Genomic DNA, 23505 nt, shown 5'->3' with positions numbered 1-23505 from the left:
CACAGATAAACTCATTTCATCAGGATCTGAATATCATTGGCCTTTGAAGATGGAAGGAGAAATATTTTAAGCAGTTACACAGCTTGAAAAACTCATTGTACGATCACAGTGCGGGAAAAAAAAGTACATGTGTTCTGTGTCTGGGCAAGACTTAAACTGATTTTCCAACCTGGAGAGGCACAAGGGCACAAGCACCACAGAGAAACCATGTAAATGTGGGGACTGTGGGAAGGGATTCAATTATCCATCCCTGCTGGAAATTCATCGACGCAGTCATACTGGGGAGAAGCCGTTCACCTGCTCCTTGTGTGGAAAGGGATTCACTCAGTCAACCACTCTGTTGAGACACCAGCGATTTCACACTGGGGAGAGACCTTTCATCTGTCGTGTCTGTGGAAAGGGATTCACTCAGTCGTCCGAGCTACTGGTACACCAGCGAGTTCACACTGGGGAGAAGCCATTCACTTGCTCTGTTTGCGGGAAAGGATTCACTCAGTTATCCCAACTGCTGACACACCAGCGAGTTCACACTGGGGAAAGGCCGTTCATCTGCTCTGTGTGTGAAAAAAGATTCACTAATTCATCGAACCTTCTGACACACCAGCGTGTTCACACTGGGGAGAGGCCGTTCATCTGCTCCGTGTGTGAGAAAGGATTCACAACATCATCCAACCTTCTGACACATCAGCGAATTCACACTCAGGAGAGGCCGTTCACCTGTTCAGTGTGTGAGAAGGGATTCACTCAGCTATCCCACCTGCTGACACACCAACAAGTTCATAAGTGACTGTAGGAGTTGCATTCTGCTGTTATTGCGACTGTTAATCACAGGACTGATTCATATTCATTCTGACCGAGCAGGTTTGTTTCTGCTGATATTATTAACCGTATAACTGGGCTGGAGTTTACAATTCTGCATATATAGCTGACTGTGAGCTCGGGGCTGCAGTGTCCCTTTAAGAGCCGCAGTCTGTGATCATGCCCCTGAATTCAGAATTCTCATCACAAATCCGTTTATAACAATATTATGAAGTCTGACTTCAATCCGAAATAGGATTTGGTACAAAATCTACAATTCAGTGTCTGAAAAAGTTTCGCTGAGTAACCTCTCCAGTTAGAAAATGCTGATCAATCCTTGCTGACAATTCTTTCTAACTTGCACATTATACACAGTGGCACCTCCATTATCCACCAGAAAGAAGGGGAATGGGAATTAATGGAGAATCAAGAGTCCCAAAATATTATCCCTCCTGTCAGGTATAGCAGTCCCCTTGGTATGGGCTGGATAAATCCAGTCCAAGTAATGGGATGACTTTAATCTTTCTGGGCCTATAGGGTTAGTTTATCTCAGACAGGAGGAGATTCAGAATCACAGAATTGTTACAGTGCAAAAGGAGGCCATTCAGCCCATCATATCCACACCGGCTCTCCAAAAGAGCAATTCATTCTTCCTTTTCATATAACTGTCTAATTCCCTTTTGAATGCTTCAATTGAACCTGCCTCCACCACTTTCTTAGGCAGTGCATTCCAAACCTTAACCACTCGCTGTGTGAAAGTTTATCCTCCTGTCACTTTTGTTTCTTTCACCAAATACTTTACATCTGTGTCCTCTCGTTTTCGATCTTTTCATGAATGGGAACTGTTTCTCTTTATCTACTCTGTCCAGACCCCTCATGATTTTGAACACCGCTATCAAATCAGCTCTCAGCCTTCTCTTCAAGGAAAACAGTCCTAACTTGTCCAATCTATTTTCATAACTGAAGTTCCTCATCCCGGGAACCATTCTTATGAATATTTTCTGTACTCTTTCTAACGCCCCCGCATCTTTCCTAAAGTGTGGCGTCCAGAACTGGATACGACACTCCAGCTGAGGCCGAACGAGTGTCTTATACAAGTTCAACATAACTTCCTTGTTTTTGTACTCTCTGTCCCTATTAATAAAGCCCAGGATACTGTATGCTTTATTAACCGCTCTTTCAATCTGTCCTGCCATCTTCAATGACTTATTACATATACAATCAGGTCCCTCTGAACCTGCACCTCCTTTAGAATTGTACCTTTTATTTTATATTCCATGTTCTTCCTACCAAAATGAATCACTTCACATTTCTCTGCATTGAATTTCATCTGCCACCTGTCTGCCCATTCCACCAACTTGGCTGTGTCCTTTTGAAGTTCTACACTATCCTTACAGTTCACAGTGCTTCCAAGTTTCATATCATCTGCAAACTTTGAATTTGTGCCCTGTACACCAAGGTCGAGGTCATTAATATATATCGGGAAAAGCAAGGGTCCCAACGTTGACCTCTGGGGAACTCCACTACAAACCTTCCTCTGGCCTGAAAAACATCCATTAACCACTACGCTTTATTTCCTGTCACTCAGTCAATTCTCTATCCATGTTACTACCATCCTTTCTATTCCATGAGCTATAACCTTGCTCTTAAGTCTGTTGGGTGGCACTGTATCAAACGCCTTTTGAAAGTCCATGTACACCACCTCAATAGCATTGCCCTCATCAACCCTCCCTGTTCTCTCTTCAAAAAACTCCAGCAAGTTAGTTAAACATGATTTTCCTTTAAGAAATCTGTGCTGGCTTTCCTTAATTAATCCATATTTGTCCATGTGACTATTAATTTTGTACCAAATGATTATTTCTAGAAGTTTTCCCACTACCGACGTTTAACTGACTGGCCTGTAGTTGCTGGACTTATCGTTGCACCCTTCTTGAACAAAGGTGTAATGTTTGCAATTCTCCAGTCCTCTGGAGAGTCTAAGGAAGACTGAAAAATTATGGTCAGTGCCTCTGCGATTTCCACCCTCACTTCCCTCCTTATCCTTGGATGCATCTCTTCCGGCCCTGGTGCTTTATCCACTTTAAACACAGACAGCCTTTTAAATATGTCGTTTTTATCAACTTTACACCTTTCTAGTGTCTGGATTACCTCCTGTTTCACCATTGCTTGGGTTGTGTAAGTCCCCTTTATGGTCCCTAATTGGCCTCACTTCTCCTTTTACAACCCTTTTACTATTTATCAGTCTATCGAAAACTTTGGGATTCCCTTTAATGTTAGCTGTCAGTCTCTTTTCATGCTCTCTCTTCGCTTCTCTTATTTGCTTTTACACTTCCCCTCTGGACCTTCTATATTCAGCCAAGTTCTCAATAGAATTTTCTACCTGGCATCTGTCATAAGCACACATTTTCTTTATCTTAATCGCTACCTCTTTTGTCATCCAGGGAACTCTGGATTTGTTTGCTCTACCTTTCCCCTTTGAGGGAACATACCTTGACTGTGCCTGAACTATCTCCTCTTTGAAGGTAGCCCAGTGTTCCACTACTGTTTTTCCTGCCAACCTTTCACTCCAATTTATTTGCCTCAACTCCATGCTTACCCCATTGAAGTTGGATTCCCCCAATTAATTATTCTTATTCTGGGTTGTTCTTTGTCCTTTTCTATATCAGCCTAAACCTTATGATACAATGATCAGAGTCCCCTAATTGATTTCCTACTGATACTTGGTCCACCTCATTCCCAAGAACCAGTTCTAGCAGTGCCTCCTTTCTCGTTGGACTAGAAACATACAGTTGTAGAAAACTTTCCTGAATGCATTCTAGGAACTCTTGCCCCTCATTGCCCTTTACACTACTACTATCCCAGTCTATGGTTAGTCCCCCATTATAACTACCCTATAATTTTGCACCTCTCTGTAATTTGCTTGCAAATTTGTTCCTCCACATCTTTCCCACTAGCTGGTGGCCTATAGACAACACCAAGCAATGTAACCGCACCTTTTTTTGTTCCTAAACTCTAGCCAACTTGATTCTGTCCTCGACGCCTCTGGGACATCCTTTTTCTCCAGCACTGCAATGCTTGCCTTTCTGCTTTTTTCCCTTTTCTATCTTTCCTAAGCACCAGGAACATTTCACACCCAGTCCTGCTCTTTTTTGTGCCAGGTGTCTATTATAGTCACAACATCATATTTCATCATGGTATTTCTGCGCCTGTACCTCACCAATCTTATTAACAACACTCCATGCATTCACATACATGCATATTAAACCTGATTAAGACTTTAGTAATTTCTCTCTTGCTCTGATCCCACCTAATAACTTACTATTCCCTACTCTAGTGCTATCTATTTCTCATAGTATTCTGTACATCTTGGTATTCCTCTCTGGTTCCCAAGCCCCTGACAAGTTACCAGTTTTGCTTCCCTCCAATCTGAGCTCACTCTCTGGTTTCCATTCCCCTGCCAGTGACTGTGGGGTTGGTTTATATCAGACAGGTGGAGATTGGTGTCAGTGACTGTGGGGTTGGTTTATATCAGGCAGGAGGAGATTGGTGTCAGTGACTGTGGGATTGGTTTATATCAGACAGGAGATTGTTGTCAGTTACAGTGGAGTTGGTTTATATCAGACAGTGGGAGATTGGTGTCAGTGACTGTGGGGTTGGTTTATATCAGACAGTGGGAGATTGGTGTCAGTGACTGTGGGATTGGTTTATATCAGACATCTTTCTTAAATAGCAGAGAGAATAAGTAGAGTGTATAATTCAGAGTGACTGATGCCTTGAAAATGTTCGGCTGATCAGAGAAGGCCAGCCTGGAATTCTAAAGTTTGGTCATCCCTGACGAACCCAACACTCTGCCACTGAAAATACAGTAAATAAGGAAAAATGATCAAAACTGTTCATGATTTGTACACCCCTATCAAATTTACTCTTTACCTTCTCTGCTGTAAGGAGAACAACCCCAGCTTCTCCAGTCTCTCCACATAAATAAAGTCACGAATCCATGCACCATTCTCATAAATCACTTCTGGGAGTGGAGGAAAGAAATGGTGCAATGGGTTTGGGTTTCAGCACAGGGAGGAGGGAAGAGTGTGTTGGACGGGGATTTACAGCTTTGGGGGAACAAGAGAGTTAAAAATGTTCCATCGAAACTCGAATTGTCTGTTCTGAATTTCTATTCTGTATTGACAGTGATGACTTTTATAAACTCCTTTTTACAGGGTATTAGAAGATAAGAATTTATAGACAACAAACTCAAATCCAACATCATATCAAGATCTAGCAGTCACTCGATTCATCAGGACCTGAACAACAACATCCTGTAATGTAGAAGGCAAAATGTTTGTTTGTTCTGCCTGTGGGAAAAGATTTCAAACATCAGTGTGACTGGAAAAGCACTGAGACACACACACCCGAGAGAGAGTGTTCCAGTGCACTGACTGTGGAAAGAGCTTTAACCAGTTACACAGCCTGAAAAAACATCGCCCTGTGCACATCAGGGAGAAGCTATACACGTGTGCTGTGTTTGGATGAGGCTTCAACTGATCATCCAACCTGGAGAGACACAAGGACACCCGCAGCACGGAGAAACCGTGGAAATGTCAGGACTGTGGGAAGGGATTCAATTACCCATCCCAGCTGGAAATTCATCGGCGCAGTCACACTGGGGAGAGGCCGTTCACCTGCTCCGTATGCGGGAAGGGATTCACTCAGTCATCCAGTCTGCTGTTACACCAGCGCGCACACACCAGGAAGAAGCCATTCACTTGCTCTGTTTGTGGGAAAGGATTTACAGAATCAACTGACCTGCTGAATCACCAGCATGTTCACACCGGGGAGAGGCCGTTCATCTGCTCCGAATGTGGGAAGGGATTTATCAATTCATCCAACCTTCAGACACACCAACGAGTTCACACTAGGGAGAGGCCGCTCTCCTGCCCCATATGTGGGAAAGGATTTACAAATTTATCGAGCCTGCAGACACACCAGCGAGTTCACACTGGGGAGAGACCATTCACCTGTACTGAGTGTGGGAAGCAATTCGCTGCTTTATCTAACCTGCTGGCGCATGTACGGGTTCACACTGAGGAGCGACCTTATCAATGCTCTGACTGTCGGAAGGGTTTTAAAAGCTCCACAGAATTGATTCGGCACCAGCGAGTTCACTCTGATGAGAGACCGTTCAGTTGCTGTCACTGTGGGAAGAGATTCAGGCGATCACACAACCTCAGTGCACACCAGCGAGTTCACACTGGGCCGAGACAGTTCACCTGCTCCGTGTGTGGGAAGGGATTCACTTGGGCATTCAAACTTCTGACACACCAGCGAGTTCACACTGCATAGAGGGTGTGTGAATGTGTCTGGCAATGGATTCGATCAGTCATCACATCTGCAAAGACTTTAAATACAAAGTGGAGAGAAGCCATTCACCTGCTTCCTGTGTGGAAACAAACTCGCTGATAATCAATGCAGTACTTTTCAGAGATCCTGGGATTTGTTTCAGATTGTTAGAGGGTGTTCGTGCTTTTCCCCCTCACAGGCTAAATATACGCTGCGATTTTATAGGATTATCTGTATCCAGACCCCACTTTAAACAAAATCAGAAACTAGGAAACAAGAAGACGTTAACTTAATGTTTTTATTTCTGTTAAAACAACCCACTCCATACTGAGACCATGAGATTACTGGATACTCACAGGAGGACTCATCAGAAAGAGCTGTGAGTGCATCGTTCTAATCTGGTTAGTCTGGACAAAGCTAGACCAGGTCAAGAGCCCCGAGCTTTTGTATATTGAACTGTTTTAGTTTTACTAATGCCTCTCTAACATGATAACATTGTCAACACGGTTTTTTTTAAAACGAAACATGTTAACCCATTAAGTCATCTTGTAAATGATGTAATCCTCTTTAGTGAATCATTGCAATACTATCATTGCTTTTCTTAGTTTGTACCTGAATATCTCATCTCTTTCTGATAGCTTAATAATGTATTTATATTCATTTCATTTTCTGAACATCTGGCTTTGTCCCTAAGACACACCGTGTCTGTCCTTTCAGATCATTAATCTATTAACGTCTGTTCACAAGTTCTAATCTTATCCTCAAAATGACCTTTTGGTAGCTGCTTCTATTACAGATTCTTAGTTTTAATGTGTGTGTCTTTATTATTGAGAAATGTTTAATAAAGTTATTAGAATTATTCGGGTTTTCCCCTGAAAACATTCCCCACCTCGAGGCTCAAAAAGATTCTTCAATTTGTAGCCTCAAAGTTTATCTCTTGGTCAGTGCAAACATTTCCATTCTATTCTTTCTCCTTGTAACCTGTCTCTGAGCTCTCTTCATCAAACAGACTTTCAACATAAGGGTAATTAGCATCATCTGTAATACCAAGAGGAAAACTGTGGCTGTAATTAACCTGGGATGTTGTCCTATATTGTATACTATCTCCCACCGGGGCTGATCACCCAGGGTGATAAACTACTCAATGTTATTGTTTTTGTTGTTGCCTCTGTCCCAGACGTTGTTCAATATAGATTTAAGGTTCAGAGAAAGAGGTGGAATTGGATGGTCAAAACTGCTCACAGTCCCTGGAGGGTAATGTTTATTTGAATTTCTCTAACCTTGTGGCCCTTACAGGCACCGATACCTTGTCCCAATTTTAGTCAGCTTGGTTGGTGTGAGGCAAAGTGTTGCCCACCTGATGGGACAGGAAATGTCCCCGTGTGTGTTTGTGCTGCTTATCAGCTGCAACACAAACCTTCCTCTCTCCGAGCAGACAAAGTTGGTCCCGTGAGAATCCCAACAAGTGATTTGAATGGTACAATTCAGAGATTCTTCATCCAGGGTGAAACCACAGGATGACCGTGTGCTGTGTAAAACCTGACACCGGCACAACCAGCCCCCACTTCTCCCAGAACAACATGAAGTGTCTGGTGCTTTCCAGATCCCTTCATTTCCCTTCACTAATCTCCTCAGATAGTTCACAGATTCCTTGTGTATATCATCCTGCAACATGCCTGTAGTCTCCACTTCAAATACTTCCATCAGTCTTACACCAACAGATAGCAATGGGATTGCTGCTATCACAGGAATCAGTTCAGAAATAATGTCACTCTGATTGCATGGCTTCCTGGAGTAATACTCTGATCCAAATCTTCCCACCTAACAGCAATCCATATCCCCATCTGAGTTCCAGGTTTTAATTTGATTTTGATATAGAAAACATATATCATTTAATCCCTTTGTACCCCTCCAACCATGCTACACAAGATTGTCTTTGAGATCATTGATCATTGTTATTCTGAATGTAACCTTATCCCTAAACTGTCCTAACCCTTCTGCCAGTTCATTTATCGAAACCAGGGACTCACCTTTTTCTAATGGTGACATCCCCTATCTGCCGAGTTATTCCTTTAAGCCAGCCCTTCAATTGTTTGTGCATTGTTTCATCATGTTCCCTCATTGTCTTTGTCAATTCATCTAAATCTCATCCCGAGTAAAACTGCACCATTTCTCTTAATGATTAAAATCTCCATACATTTGATGACATAAATCAGATGACAAGAATACAGGAGAAAAATTGAACAGAATGTGATTCATTCAATCACAATTCACTGTATAATGGTTCTTGTGTACATGTCACATGCTCATTGGAGCAAAGAAGGATGAGAGGTGACTTGATAGAGGGGTACAAGATGATGAGAGGCATAGATAGAGTGGATAGCCAGAGACTTTTTCCCAGGGTGGAAAGGGCTATCACCAGGGGGCATAATTTTAAGGTGATTGGAAGAAGGTTTAGGGGAGATGTCAGAAGTAGGTTCTTCACACAGAGAGTGGTGGGTGCGTGGAATGCACTGCCAGTGGTGGTAGTAGAAGCAAATACATTAGGGACGTTTAAGCGACTCTTGGCTAGATACATGGATGATAGTAGTTTGAAGGGTATGTAGGTAGTTTGACCTTAGAGTAGGTTAAAGGTTCGGCACAACATAGTGGGCCGAAGGGCCTGTACTGTTCTATGTTCTAAAAGTCTGTTTACAGAATCTTCCTTTAGATAAGGGTACTGAGGTTGCTTTTTCTCTCCAGTCTCTTGTTTTATCTGAGACAGCCTTACCTTGCAGGTTCAGTCCACAGGCTCCAGCAGTAAGTGCACTCTCTCTGTCCATCACCTATTGCAAACTCCATCTGAAATGAATTTGCCCAATAATACCCTGAGCCTTAATTTTATCAGCAAGTCCAACACCTTATCAAACACCTATTGACAATCCATCTACATAACATCCACTGCATTTCTTTCTCACTACACTGTTATTTACTCAAGTTCGTAGCTGGAGTTTGCAATAGGTGATGAACAGAGACAGTGTATTTACTGTTGGAACCCAGTGCGCAGGCACAGGGCTGGACTTTAGGCTGATGAGACTGTTAAGCTGCCAGTGTGCTGCTGTACTGCTCTGTATTTTACCTGTAATGGAAAATGACTGAACCTTTGTCTCAGTGTAACCTTTGCTGTTCTGAAATGTGGGTGTAGATTAATGAGCCTCACATCCTTGCTCATGTCTGCTGCAATTGTGTAGAAAAGGGATGTGTAAAGAAATGGTCACTGTCCAGAGATGTGAAACAAGGAAACAGTATTTGTGTGTGATAGTGACACAGCCTTGTGCTCACAGTCAGAGCAATGAACAGATATCCTTGTGGTTATGGTTTGAGGAGGACCAGATCATAAATGTAGTGAACAAGTTAAATATAAATATTGACAGTGCAGCTGCAGCTTGTTATATCAGACCTGGGGGGAAAGAGAGCTTTGAATCCACTGTACTCCGGATTGGGTAACTATACTCTGTCTGTATTAGTGCAGCGCTGTTAATAAAGTCAGTAAAAGACAATCTGTTGTTGTGAGCTTGATTATCTGGTGTCTGAAACCACAAGATCCAATATTTCGAGCCAACAAGAAAACACATGACCCAATACTCCAGCTCGATATTCACAGAGGAAAGTCTGTTATCTAAAACCTCGAGTGGACAGAATAGAGAAAAATCCCAAATGTAAGAAACCCTTGAATCATTTGTAAATATCTTTCAAATGCTGAAAGGTTCCAACTGTAATTTTCCATTACGTTGAAGTCAATGGAAGATGAGAGAGCGGTTATGCTAAAACAAACGGGGCAGAGATTTCAAATAATTGGTGGAAGATGAAAGGGGAGTTGAGGAATTTTTCACCCAGAGGATGGTGGGAATCTGAAACTCACTGCCTGAAAGGGTGGGAGTGGCAGAAACTCTCATTGCATTTCAAAATGACTTGGATATTTACTTGAGCTGCTGTAACTGACAGAATTACGAACCGAAAACCGGCAAGTGGGATTAGGTTGTTGTAGTATTCTGTGATGACGAGTGGTCCTTGTGCTTTTTTCCAAGACAGGCCTCAAGTGTTGATGTGATGGTTCAAGCTAACAGGTGCCAGGTATCAGGAGCAGTGAATAAAATCTAAATGTCAGTAAGTACCGATATAGTTTATCTGCATCTAGTTCTACTTTAATAACTTCTGCTGAATGTGGCCCTCACCCAGTGCCAGGATATCGGATCAGACCCACCATGGAAAATGAGTTTAACACGACTGAGATAGACAATGTCAACCAGATCCTCAGTATTTCTGTAACCTCCTCCAGACCCACAACCTATGTAAATACAAGTTGTTGTTGGATTACACCCCGAGATAGACAATGTCAACCAGATTCCCCTCATCCACCAACACAGCAACTTCTTCACAAAACACAAACAAGTTTGTAAGACAGAATCTTCTTTTCCGGAAGCCACGTTGAGTATCTCTAATGGCTCCTTCTCTCCCCCAGTGATCAGAAACAGCATCTCTTCGGATCCCTTCAAGCATCTTCCTTGTGATCGAGCTCACACTGATGGGCCTGTAGTTCCCTGGCTCTGATTTGTCCCCGATTTGGAAAATGGGAACTAAGTGAACTACCTTCCAATCTCAGGGAACAATCCCTGACTCTATTGAGCTGAAGATAAGGGCAAGGGGCTCACAGAGCACCTGTCCCAAATATTTAAACACCACTGAGTGGATATCATCTGGACCTGGAGCACCAGCTAGTTTGAGATTTCCTATTTTATCCAGGATGACAATCCCTTTCTATTTTAATATTTATGATGTTACTGTCGACAGCACATCCCACAGCTGGAATCTGAGCATCATCCACAGGAGTGCAGACTGATGTGAAATAGTCATTTAACAGCTCTGTCATAGCCTGGCAATCTGTTTCAATCTGTCCTGAACTGTCTCTCAGTGGCTCGAAACCATCTTCTCATTCCTGACGTAGCTGGAAAAGCTTTTATTATAACCACAATTGTGCACCACCATCTTTTCCAAAGATCTTTTAGCTTCTCTCATGGCTGCTTTTGTCTCCCTCGATTGTAGGTGAAATTTCTCCCTGTTCTCCTGTAAACATTAAAATAAAAGCAAAATACTGCGGATGCTGGAAATCTGAAATAAAAACAAGAAATGTTGGAACCACTCAGCAGGGTCACTGACCCGAAACGTTAACTCTGCTTCTTTTTCCACAGATGCTGCCAGACCTGCTGAGTGAATCCAGCATTTCTTGTTTTTACTCCTGTAAACATTTCCCATCTTGATCTAAACTGGGTTCAATGTAAGACAGTTCAAGGATTCAGGCATCATTCCCCTGAGACCTATACTGACACATAAAACCCCAGACAGTTCCTTAGTAAGGATTCCTCTGGTTCTTCACCATATTTGTCAGGAGACTAAAATCCAACTTTCATACAGTCCACTCCTGGAGACCCCACTCCCTCAGCCTACAACCTTCAGCAGGGTCAGTGGTGGAGTTCCACAGCGGGAGTGATCCCAGGGTAACTGCCAGGATCACACGCCTGAGGATGTTCTGTGCATTTTTAGTTATCCTGGTGTCTAACACGCACATCAAATAAACAGAGAATTCCTGGAAACACACTGCAGGTTCTTCATTATCTGGAGGTCAAATGTTCAATAATTGTATCAAAAGTTAACAGGCTCCTGTAAACTCCTCCATCTGCTACTTTAATGCAGATTTTATTCTATTTAGTTTCAAAAGGTTTATTTGAGATGAAGTAACACCTGTGCTAAAATGGTGGACTCAGGACTGTCACACAAACATCTTAAATCTCCACAAAGCAATTACAATAGAGATTTTCAGACTGGAAACTTAAACCTGCTGTTTCACTTTCAGTCAGGAACAGATCACAGCTTTACACCAATCTCTGATTTGACAGCATGTTTCTAGCCTTCACTGTTGTTCTTCCTGACTCGAAACACAGTTGTAAAGGAGCCTTCTGTTCCACGCCCAGGAGCTCTGAACCATGGAAGGGAGGGGCCGGGATACATTTCTTACACATCTCAGGATTAACCCACACGGTGACTATGCTGTCAGTGAAGAGAGACGAGAAAGACCAAAGTGCTGTTTGTTCCAATCAGTGTGATCCTGAAGGACTGTGTCCAGGCTGAAGTTCTGTTCCTGTCATACAATCCTCCCCCCAGATTGTCCTTTCTGAGCTCCAGCCAGGTGATGCTAAACACTCAAGTAGGAAAGACAAAAATCTACAACAATGTGTTTAAACCAAAGCTGATTTATTTCAAATCTATTCAGAATATCCAGCCCAGGAAGAGGGGTTATTAATATCAGCAGAAACAAGTTCCAACTATTAAAACAGAAACATAGAAAACCTAGGGCACAGTAGGAGGCCATTTGGTCCATTATTTCTGTGCCGGCCAAAAAGGTCCATCCAGCCTAATCCCATTTTCCAGCTCTTGGTCTGTAGCACTGTAGGTTACAGCACTCCAAGTACAGATTCAAGTCTTTTTTTTACATGCATTGAGAGTTTCTGTCTGTACAACCCTTTCAGACAGTGAATTCCAGACCCCCACCACGCTGGGTGAAATGATTTCTCCACTCCCCACTAATCCTTCTGCCAATTACTTTAAATCTATGTCACCTGATTATTGACCTCTCTGCTATGGGAAATAGGTCCTTCCTATCCACACTGTCTAGGCCCCTCATCATTTTTAACACTTTCATTAAATCTCCCCTCAGCCTCCTCTTGCAAAGAAAACAACCCCAGCCTATCAAATCTCTCCTTCCTGGCTAAAATTTTCCACTCCTGCCAACATCTCCTCTGTACCCTCTCTAATGCAATCACATCTTTCCTTTAATGCAGTGACCAGAACTGTACAAAGTCCTCTGGCTGTGCTTTTATTCAGGTCTAGCATAACCTCCCTGCTCTTGTAATAAAAACGGAAAATTCTGGAAGTACTCAGCAGGTCTGGCAGCATCTATTGAGATAGAAACAAAGTTAATGTTTCAGGTCTGTGACCTTTCATCAGCAGAAAATGCTGGAAATACTCCCCGCTCTTATATTCTATGCCTCAGCTAATAAAGCGAAGTATCCCATATGCCTTCTTGACCACCTTATCTACCTGTCCTGCTACCTTCAGGAATCTGTGGACATGCACTCCAAGGTCCCTCTGTTCCTCTACACTTTTCAGGATCCTATCAGTCAATGTGCATTCCCTTGCCTTGTTTGCCCTCCCCAAATGCATTACCTCACACTTCTCCAGGTTGAATTCCATTTGCCACTTTCTGCCCACCTGACCAGTGCATTGATAGCTTCCTGCAGTTTACAGCTTTCTCCTTTAATAGAAACAACACGACCAATTTTTGTATCATTTGCGAAATTATTTATGGCCCTACATTTAAGTCTAAATCATTGATATATACCACGAAAAGCAAGCGGCCGACTGCTGAAGCCTGTGGAAACCCAATTGGAAACAGGTTTCCAGTCAAGATTCAGTTCTGGATGTGATTAACAGCAGAATCCAATCCCTGCAGTCACTTGTGAACTCGCTGATGTTTCAGCAGATTGCCTGACTGAGTGAATCTCTTTCCACACACAGAGCAGGTGAACGGTCTCTCCCCCGTGTGAACTCTCTGGTGTTTCAGAAGGTAGGTTGAAGCAGTGAATTTCTGCCCACATTCAGTGCAGCTGAACTGTCTCTCCCCAGTATGAGTACGTTGGTGTTTTATCAGATCGCTTTTACATTTAAATCTCTTCTCACAGTCAGAACATTTCAAAGGTCTCTTATCAGTGTGAACAAGTTGGTGCGTCTGCAGGTGGGATGACTGAGTGAATCCCTTCCCACACACTGAGCAAGTGAATGGCCTCTCCCCAGTGTGAGTGCGTTGGTGTTTCAGTAGATTGTTTTTGCATTTAAATCTCTTCTCACAGTCAGAACATTTAAACGGTCTCTTATCAGAGTGAACCCGCTGGTGTGTCCGGAGGTGTGGTAAAGCATAAAATCCCTTCCCACACTCAAGGCAGATGAATGGCCTCTCTCCAGTATGAACTCGTTGATGTGTATAGAAACTGGATGAATGAATGAATCCCTTTCCACACACGGAGCAGGTGAATGGCCTCTCCCCAGTGTGACTTCGTTGGTGGTTCAGTAAATCCTTTTTACTTTTAAAGGTCTTCTCACAGTCAAAACATTTAAAAGGTCTGTTATCAGTGTGAACAAGTCGGTGGGTCAGGAGGTGGGCTGACTGTGTGAATCCCTTCCCACACACAGAGCAAGTGAACGGCCTCTCCCCAGTGTGAGTACGTTCGTGTGTCAGTAAATTCTTTGAGCTTTTAAAGCTTTTCTCACAGTCAGAACATTTAAATGGTCTCTTTTCAGAGTGAACCCGCTGGTGCGTTCGGAGGGTTGATAAAACATTAAATCCCTTCCCACATTTAAGGCAAGTGAACGGCCTCTCTCCAGTGTGAATTCGCTGATGTGTATAGAGACCGGATGACAGAGTGAATCCCTTCCCACACACAGAGCAGGTAAACGGCCTCTCCCCAGTGTGACTGCGTCGATGAATTTCCAGTTCAGATGGGTAACTGAATCCCTTCCCACAATCTCCACATTTCCACGGTTTCTCCATGGTGCGGGGATCCTTGTGTCTCTCCAGTTTGGATGATCAGTTGAAGCCTCGTCCATACACAGAACACGTGTCCAGTTTCTCCCCACTGTGAGTGGTGCGATGTTTTTTCATGCTGAGTAACTGGTTAAAGCTCGTTCCACAGTCAGTGCACTGGAACACTCTCACTCGGGTGTGTGTGTCTTGGTGCTTTTCCAGTCACACTGATGTTTGAAATCTTTCCCCATAAACAGAACAAACATTTCTCCTTCCACGTTCAAAGGCTGATGATATTCAGGTCCTGATGGATTGAGTGACTGTCAGATCTTCATCTGATGTTTGGTTTCATCTTCCCATCTGCAAATCCTCCCCTTCCAATCCCCTGTAAAAGGAATTCACACAGCATTACTTAGAATATACAAAGCACAAATAGGCCATTCAGCCGAACTAGTCTTGGTCGGTGTTTCGACCCCACGTGTGTCTTCTCTCATTCCATCTATCTCCTCTCAGCCTTTCAGCACATCTTTCTATTGCCTTTGCTCTCATATTCTAGTCTAGTTTTCTTCTGAAAGCATCTAATACATTTCTTCAACCACTTCCTGTGATACTGAGTTCTACATTCCACCCATTCTCGGAGTGAAGAAATCTCTCCTGTTGGATTTATAACTGAGTTGTATTTGTTGCTCCTAAGTTTGGATTCTCCCACAAGTGGAAACATTCTCTCCACATCTACCCTGTCCATATCATTCAGAGTTTTAAAGACGTCTATCACATCACCTCTAAGACTTCCCTTTTCCAAAGAAAAGCCCCACCCTGTTCAACCTTTCCCAATAGCTGTAATTTCTTAATTTACAAAAGTCATCACTTCGAGTCCAAGATGGAAATTCAGAAGATACAAACATACCTCTAGGTTTCAAATTCCTGTGTGTAACTCCTCCCCTTCTGAGGCCCTGTGAAAGAAGTTTACAAAAGCCATCACTGTCAGTCCAGGATAGAAATTCACAATAATATAAAAGCAAAATACTGCAGATGCTGGAAATCTGAAATATAACCAAAAAGTGCTGGAAATACTCAGCAGGTCTGGTAGCATCTGTGGAGAGAGAAGTAAAGTTAACGTTTCAGGTCAGTGACCTTTCATCAGAACATTCTAATGAAAGGTCACTGACCTGAAACGTTAACTTTGCTACTCTCTCCACAGATGCTGCCAGACTTGCTGAGTATTTCCAGCACTTTTTGGTTTTATTATAGAAATTCACAACATTCTCTCCTCCTGCTCTTGGCCCAGGATGGCTGTGCATGCGCGTTGCTGCACATTGCCCCCCTGTAAAGATGGTGGCTGTTAGCCCGGGCCTGTGATGGGGAGAAAATCCACAGCTGCTCCCCTGTTTGGTGCAAACACACAACCGGTAGCTTCTTATTCGGGGTGTTGAGGCCGACACTGGGTATTTGTAATCGGACAATGTTCCCTGTTTTATATGGGGACCTGGGGCTGCACATGGAGTGTGGCAAGCCCACATCCCTCAGGGTTTATTCACCCGCTTCCTCCACCCTCCTGTTCCATTCCATTTCCTGCACTTTTGTGCTCACCCCTTCCCCACGTCGCAAACATACGATAGGATTCCCCTTGTTCTCGCCTTCCATCCCACCAGCCTCCACATTCAACATATCATCCTTCATCATTTCCCCACCTCCAGTGTGATGCCACCACCAAACACATCTTCCTCTCCCCTTTCAGCATTCTGGTTGGACTGTTCCCTCCACAACACCCTGGTCCAAATCTCTATCACATCCAACACCCCCTCCCCTTCCCAGGCAAGCATAGGAGATGTAACACCTGCCCTTTTACCTCCTCCCTCTCACTGTCCAAGGCCCCAAACACTCCCTCAAGGTGAAACAGCAATTTTCTTGTACATCTTTCAATTTAGCATACTGTATTCACTGTTCACAATGCAGTCTCTTCTACAGTGAGGAGACCAAATGCAGATTGGCAGACTGCTTTGTGGAACACCTCCATTCAGTTCACAAGCATGACCCTGAGCTTCTGGTCATCTTTATGCTCTGTCCAACTCCCACTCTGCCCTCAGCCTCCTACACTGTTGTAATGAAGCTCAACACAAGCTCGAAGAACAGTTCATCTTTCAATTTGGTACTTCAGTCTTCTGGACTTAACACTGAATTCATCAGTTTCACACAATTTCTCTTACAGTTCAGTAGGATGTGAACAGGGACCCCGGTACTTACCAGCACCTGCAGGAGAGTTGTTGGGAAACCCCGTGTGCAGAGTGAGAATAAAATTGTCTGCAAATCCTCCCCTTCTAATACCTGTAAAAGGAGTTTACAAAAGTCATCACTACAAGTACAGGAGAGAAATTCAGAACAGACAATTCTAGCTTCCATGGAACATTTCTTCCTCTTGTTTCTGTAAATCCCCATCCCACCTGCCTCCTCCCTGTGTTGAAATCCAAACGCATGGCACCATTTCTTTCCTCCACTGCCAGTTTTCTCCCTCCCTCTACTCAGGGGCTGGAGAATTGAACCCAGCCAATGTGCAGAGTGAGAATCAAACCAAGGAGTCAATGATTTTCTCTCCTGGTCACTGGGACCCTGAAGCCCCGCCCACTCTGTCGTCACCAAGGTGGCCGCGCATGTGCTCTTCTCCCTGCTCAACCAAGATGGCGGCTGTTAAAATAACAGCAAAATACTGCAGATGCTGGAAATCTGAAATAAAAACAAAAAGTGCTGGAAAATACTCAGGTCCAGCAGCATCTGTGGAGACAGAAGCAAAGTTAACATTTCAGGTCAGTGAAGCCTCCCCACTGGCTCCATTCTTCCCCCTGCGCCCCGCCGACTCTCACCCACTGCAAAAGTGCCTCCAGCACTCGCACAGCTCTGATCACAGTGACACTGCACAAGCTCCAGATACGGTCCAGCATTGCGCTTGTGCACTGGGCTCCAGCAGTAAATACACTGTCTCTATCCATCACCTATGCAAATTCAGCTAAAAACATGAGAGAATAACACAGTGTAGCGAGAAAGGAAATGCAGTGGATGTTGTGTAGATGGATTGTCAAAAGGTGTTGGACAGGAGGCTTGTTGATAAAATTAAGGCTCAGGATATTATTGGATAAGTTCATTTCAGATGGAATTTGCAATCGGTGATGGACAGTGACAGTGCATTTACAGGTGCAGCCTGTGGACTGAACCTGCAAGGTAAGGCTGACTCAAATAAAACAGGGAACCTCACGGCCAGGCACATCCCCCACTCCACCCTTACCATCAAGCTTGGGGATCAACCCTGGTTCAAAGAAGAGTGAAGGAGGGCATGCCAGGAGTAGCAACAGGCATACCTCAAAAAGGAGGTGTCAACCTGGTGAAGCTACAATCCAGGACTACCTGCATGCGATAGACAGAGCGGAGTGATCCCATAACACACAGATGAGATATAAGCCCTACAGTCCTGCCACATCCAATCCCCAGCATAACAGATGCCAGTCTTCAGCCAATCCAACTCACTCCACATGATATCAAGAAAAGACTGAAGACACTGGATTCTGCAAAGGCTAGGAGCCCTGACAACATTCCGGCAATAGGACTGAAGACCTGTGCTCCAGAACTTGCCGCGTCCCTAGCCAAGCTGTTACAGAACAGCTACAACACTGGCATCTACCCGGCAATGTGGAAAGTTGCCCGGGTATGTCCTGTGCACAAAAAGCAAGACAACCCAGCCAATTACCGCCCCATTCGTCTACTCAATCATCAATAAAGTGATGGAAGGTGTTGTCAACAGTGCAATCAAGTGGCACTTGCTTAGCAATAATCTGCTCAGTTCGGGTTCTGCCAGGGCCACTCAGCTCCTGACCTCATTACAGCCTTGGTTCAAACATGGACAAAAGAGCTGAATTCCAGAGGTGAGGTGAGAGTGACTGCCTTTGACATCAAGGCAGTGTTTGCCAGAGTATAGCATCAAGGAGCCCTAGCAAAACTGGAGTCAATGGGAATCAGGGAGAAAACATTCTGCTGGTGGAGTCACATCGAGAGCAAAGGAAGATGGTTGTGGTTGTTGCAGGTCAATCATCTCAGTCCCAGGACATCACTGCAGGAGTTCCTCAGGGTAATGTCCTAGGCCCAACTATCTTCAGCTGCTTCATCAATGACCTTCCTTCAATCAATAGGTCAGAAATGGGGATGTTCGCTGATGATTGCACAATATTCAGCACCATTCGTGAGTCTTTGGAATTCTCTTCCTTAAAAGGGGGTGGAAGCAGATCTTTGAATATTTTTAAGGCAGAGATTCTTGATCAGCAAGCGGGTAAAATGTTATCGGGGGTAGGTGGAAATGTTGAGTAATCAGTTCAGCCATGAAATTAGTGAACGGCGGAGCAGGCTCGAAGGGCCTTCTCCTGCTCCTAAACTGTATGTTCGCATTCTCAACTCCTCAGATCCTGAAGCAGTCCATAGAAAAATGGAGCAATATCCAGGCTTGGGCTGATAATTGGCAAGTAACATTCACGCCACACAAGTGCCGGGCAATGACCATCTCCAACAAGAGAGAAGCTAACCATCTCCCCTTGACATTCAATGGCACTACCATCACTGAATCCCCCATGATCAACATTCTGGGGGTTACCATTGACCAGAAACTGAACTGGAGTAGCCATATAAATACCCTGGCTACAACAGCAGGTCAGAGGCTAGGAATCCTGCGGCAAGTATCTCAGCTCCTGACTCCCCAAAGCCTGTCCACCATCTACAAGGCACATGTCAGGAGTGTGATGGAATACTTTCCACTTGCCTGGATGGGTGCAGCTCCAACAACATTCAAGAAGCTTGACACCATCCAGGACAAAGCAGCCCGCTTGATTGACACCCCATCCACAAACATTTACTCCCTCCACCACCGATACACAGTGGCAGCAGTGTGTACCCCAGGTCAAAACAGTGGCGCAGTGGTTAGCACCGCAGCCTCACAGCTCCAGCGACCCGGGTTCAATTCTGGGTACTGCCTGTGTGGAGTTTGCAAGTTCTCCCTGTGTCTGTGTGGGTTTCCTCCGGGTGCTCCGGTTTCCTCCCACATGCCAAAGACTTGCAGGCTGATAGGTAAATTTGCCATTAGCAATTACCCCTAGTATAGGTAGGTGGTAGGGAAATATCGGGACAGGTGGGGATGTGGTAGGAATAGGGAATTAGTGTAGGATTAGTATAAATGGGTGGTTGATGGTCGGCACAGACTCGGTGGGCCGAATGGCCTGTTTCAGTGCTGTATCTCTAAACTAAAATCCTGGAACTCCCTTCCTAACGTCACTGTCGGTGTACCTACCCCAAATGGACTGCAGCGGAATGAGGCAGCCGCCCACCACCAGCACCTTCTCAAGCGGCGACTAGGGACAGGGTAATAAATACCAGCTTTACCAGCGATGCCCACATCCCAAGAATGAATTAGTAAAAACTTGCAGCCAGTCCTTTCCTCAAAGGGACTGGTGGAAAATCTGAAGCCCACCCACTGGAGACACCAAAACCCATCCAAGCTCAGTAATTATCAACCAGGTTTTCTCACACCCATTGCCCTCAAAGGCTGTGACATTAAAATCACCGTGTTTCAGTGTTTTGGGTGGCCCCAGTCAGAGTGGTGTCCTCCCCAGGAGAGAGGCCTGCCGGCTGCCGCCTCCCACTCGAGCCCCAGGCTCTCTCTGCGACCTTGCTCCTGGCCGCTCACCTGCTGCTGCTCAACTCGATGGCCCACCTGTGCGGCCGCGCACCGTCACCAAGCCCCGCCCCCGAAGCCGAAGCCATGGCAACACCGGCGACCGTTAACCGTTTCCCGTTCAAACTTCCCGAGGCTAAAAAAAAATCCTCCGCGCGCCTCCGACAACTGCCACTCGCGCACGCGCAACTGCTCTGCCCGGGGGAAATTTCAAACCCCGCCCCCATCGTCGCCATCTTTGTTCGGGGCAAATCTGCACGAACGCGATTAAACCAGGCGAAATGAAGCATCGCAGCCCCAGAGAAAAATGGACGTCACTCCCGAAAAGGACATTTCACAATATTGCTTATTTTGTAAAGAAAGCATTTATCTTTTTGCAATCTCGGGTGGAACTTATTTGCAGTTCTCGGGCGAATTATTATACAACTATATTTTAATGTTGATTTACTTGTATCCATTCGTTTCTAATTACAAAGACAGCCGAAATCTCTGAACCTGCCTTTGAGGCTTTCAATGGTATTTAATCAGCATTAAAGTTCTGATGAAAGGTCACTGACCTGAAACGTTAACTCTGCTTCTCTCTCCACAGAGGCTGCCAGACCTGCTGAGTATTTCCAGCACTTTTTTAATGTTATTTCAGATTTCCAGTACCTGTACTATTTTTCTTTTATTTAATCAGCATTCCTGACGGACATTTGGAGTCGCTTTCGCAGGGGAGGAATGGAGCCGGTGGGCGGGGAGGCTTCAGAAACACCTGGCCTAGGCCGCAAGCCCCGAATGAGAACCTCCAGCTCCGGGGCTTTTTCCTGGGAACAGGCCCAGATTAACGGCCGCCATTTTGGCCGAGCGGGGGGAGCAGCGCGCATGCGCGGCCATCTTGGTGACGCCACAGACTGGGCGGGGCTTCAGGGTCTCCGTGACCAGGAGAGAAAATCATTGACTCATTGATTTGATTCTCACTCTGCACACAGGGGCTGGAGAACTGAACCCAGTCAGAGGAGAGGGAGGGAGAAAACTGGCAATGGAGGAAAGAAATGGTGCAATGGGTTTGGATTTCAGCACAGGGAGGAGGGAGAGTGTGTGGGACGGGGATTTACAGCTTTGGAGGAACAAGAGAGGAGAAAATGTTCCATAGAAACTAGAATTGTCTGTTCAGAATTTCTATCCTGTACTGACAGTGATGAATTTTGTTAACTCCTTTTACAGGGGATTAGGAGGGGAGGATCTTCAGGTACCGATTTTATTCTCACTGTGCACACAGCGGGTTTCCCATCATCTATTCTGAAGGCGCTGGTAAGTGTTGGGGGTTACTGTTTACATCCCACTGAATTGTAACAGAAATGATCTGAAATAGATGAACTGAGTCTGGAGGACTGACGTGCCAAATTGAAAGATGTTGCTTGACCTTCTGTTGAGTTTCATTAGAACTGTGTAAGAGGCCGAGGTTAGAGTGGGAGTGCAACAGAGAATTAAGGTGACAGGCGAGCAGAAGCTCAGGGACGTGCTTACGAACTGAATGGAGTCATCTTGATCTGTTTTTGGTCTCAGCAGTGTAGCGGAAACCACGTGGTGGGCAGTGAATGCAGTGTACTAAATTGAAAGAAGTAAAAATAAATTCCTGTTTGACCTTGAGGGAGTGTTTGTGGCCTTGGACAGTGAGAGGGGGGTGGGGTGGGGGGAGTTAAAAGTGCAGGTGTTATGTCTCCTGTGCTTGCAGGGGAAGGGGTGTTGGATGTGAGGGGGTTGCAGAGGGAATGGTCCCACCAGAATACTGAAAGGGGAGGGGAAGAAGTGTTTGGTGGTGGTATCACGCTGGAGGTGGGGGAAAATGATGGAGAATGATATGTTAAATGCGGAGGCTGGTGGGGTCGAAGGTGAGGACAAGGGGAACCCTATTGTGCTTCTGGGAGATGAGGAAGGGGTGAGAGCAAAATGCGAGAAGTGTAATGGAACAGGAAGGAGGAGGCTGGAGGGAACAGGTTAATAAACCCTGGGGCAATGCAGACTTCACACACACGGAGCGTAGTCCCAGGCCCAAATATAAAACGGGATATTATCCAGTTTACAAACATCCGGTGTAGGTCTCAAACTCTGAATAAGAACCTTCTAGTCCCGTGTTTGTATCGAGCAGGGAGGCAGCTGCAGGAGTTCTCCTGGTGACAAGCCCGGGTTAACGGCTGTCATCGTTATAGGAGGAAATGTGGAACAAGGAGCCTGCGCGGCAAACGTGGTCAGGAAGCAGGAGGAGAGAATGTTGTCATTTTCTTTCCTGGACTGACGGTGATGGCTTTTCTAAACTCCTTTTACAGGATTTAAAAGGGAAGGATTTACACACAGCAAACTCACACCAAACATCACATCGAGATCTGACAGCCACTCGATTGATCAGGATATCATTGTCCTTGGAATGTGGTAGGAGAAATGTTTGTCTGTTCTGTCTGTGACTGGAAAAGCACCGAGACACACACACACCTGAGTGAGAGTGTTCCAGTGCACTGACTGTGGAAAGAGCTTTAAACAGTTACACTGCCTGAGAAAACATGTTACCATTCACAGTCAGGAGAAACGGTACACAGGTCGTGTGTGTGGACGAGGTTTGAATTGATCATCCAACCTGGAGAGACACAAGGATACCCACATCATGGAGAAACTGTGGAAATGTGGGGACTGTGGGAAGAGATTCAAAAGCCCATCTAAACTGGAAACTCATCGACGCAGTCGCACTGGGGAGAGGCCGTTCACCTGCTGTGTGGGAAGGGGTTCACTCAGTCAGGCGATCTGCTGAAACACCAGCGAGTTCACAAGTGACAGCAGGGATTGGATTCTGCGGGATGACTGAGTAAATCCCTTCTGTAAGAGTTCTGGGTCTTAACTCCAGCTATGTGAATCTTTACCCAATTATTAATTTGCCCTTTTCAGAAAATGCAGGCGATAAGAGATAATCTGGTGTTGTAATATCAGGAAACATTTATTAAGTAACAAAAGTAACACTTATCACAAGTTAGGCAGTGACTTCACTGGCTCAATGTGGGTCTTGCCTCCCGATACAGCGGAA

At 44.9% G+C, this 23505-nt stretch overlaps 3 protein-coding genes across 3 annotated transcripts in view; 2 read left to right on the top strand and 1 right to left on the bottom strand.

Moving 5' to 3' along the window:
* Positions 1 to 163: 163 nt before the first annotated feature.
* Positions 164 to 5429, top strand: LOC137348633 (zinc finger protein 239-like; the record flags this gene model as incomplete). Its single annotated transcript, XM_068013906.1, has 2 exons — positions 164 to 861; positions 5013 to 5429. A coding segment is annotated over one exon (624 nt), but the record flags the coding sequence as incomplete, so codon positions are not given.
* Positions 5338 to 9671, top strand: LOC137348632 (zinc finger protein 229-like; the record flags this gene model as incomplete). Its single annotated transcript, XM_068013905.1, has 1 exon — positions 5338 to 9671. A coding segment is annotated over one exon (798 nt), but the record flags the coding sequence as incomplete, so codon positions are not given.
* Positions 9672 to 12413: 2742 nt separating this feature from the next.
* The window catches only part of LOC137348631 (zinc finger protein 585A-like), a 33576-nt gene continuing 22484 nt past the window's right edge, over positions 12414 to 23505 (bottom strand). The window contains exons 9-10 of the mRNA XM_068013904.1: positions 21829 to 22040; positions 12414 to 14810 (exon numbers count right to left, since the gene is read on the bottom strand). Of these exons, the coding sequence (XP_067870005.1) occupies positions 13679 to 14810; positions 21829 to 22040 (1344 nt within the window). The 3' untranslated portion in view covers positions 12414 to 13678. The remainder of the gene's footprint in view (positions 14811 to 21828; positions 22041 to 23505) is intronic.

The sequence above is a fragment of the Heterodontus francisci genome, chromosome 34, assembly GCF_036365525.1.
Source record: "Heterodontus francisci isolate sHetFra1 chromosome 34, sHetFra1.hap1, whole genome shotgun sequence".
NCBI classification, from domain to species: Eukaryota; Metazoa; Chordata; class Chondrichthyes; order Heterodontiformes; family Heterodontidae; genus Heterodontus; species Heterodontus francisci.
The sequence above is the reverse complement of the archived record's forward strand: the minus strand, read 5'-3'. Positions and strand labels throughout refer to the sequence as shown.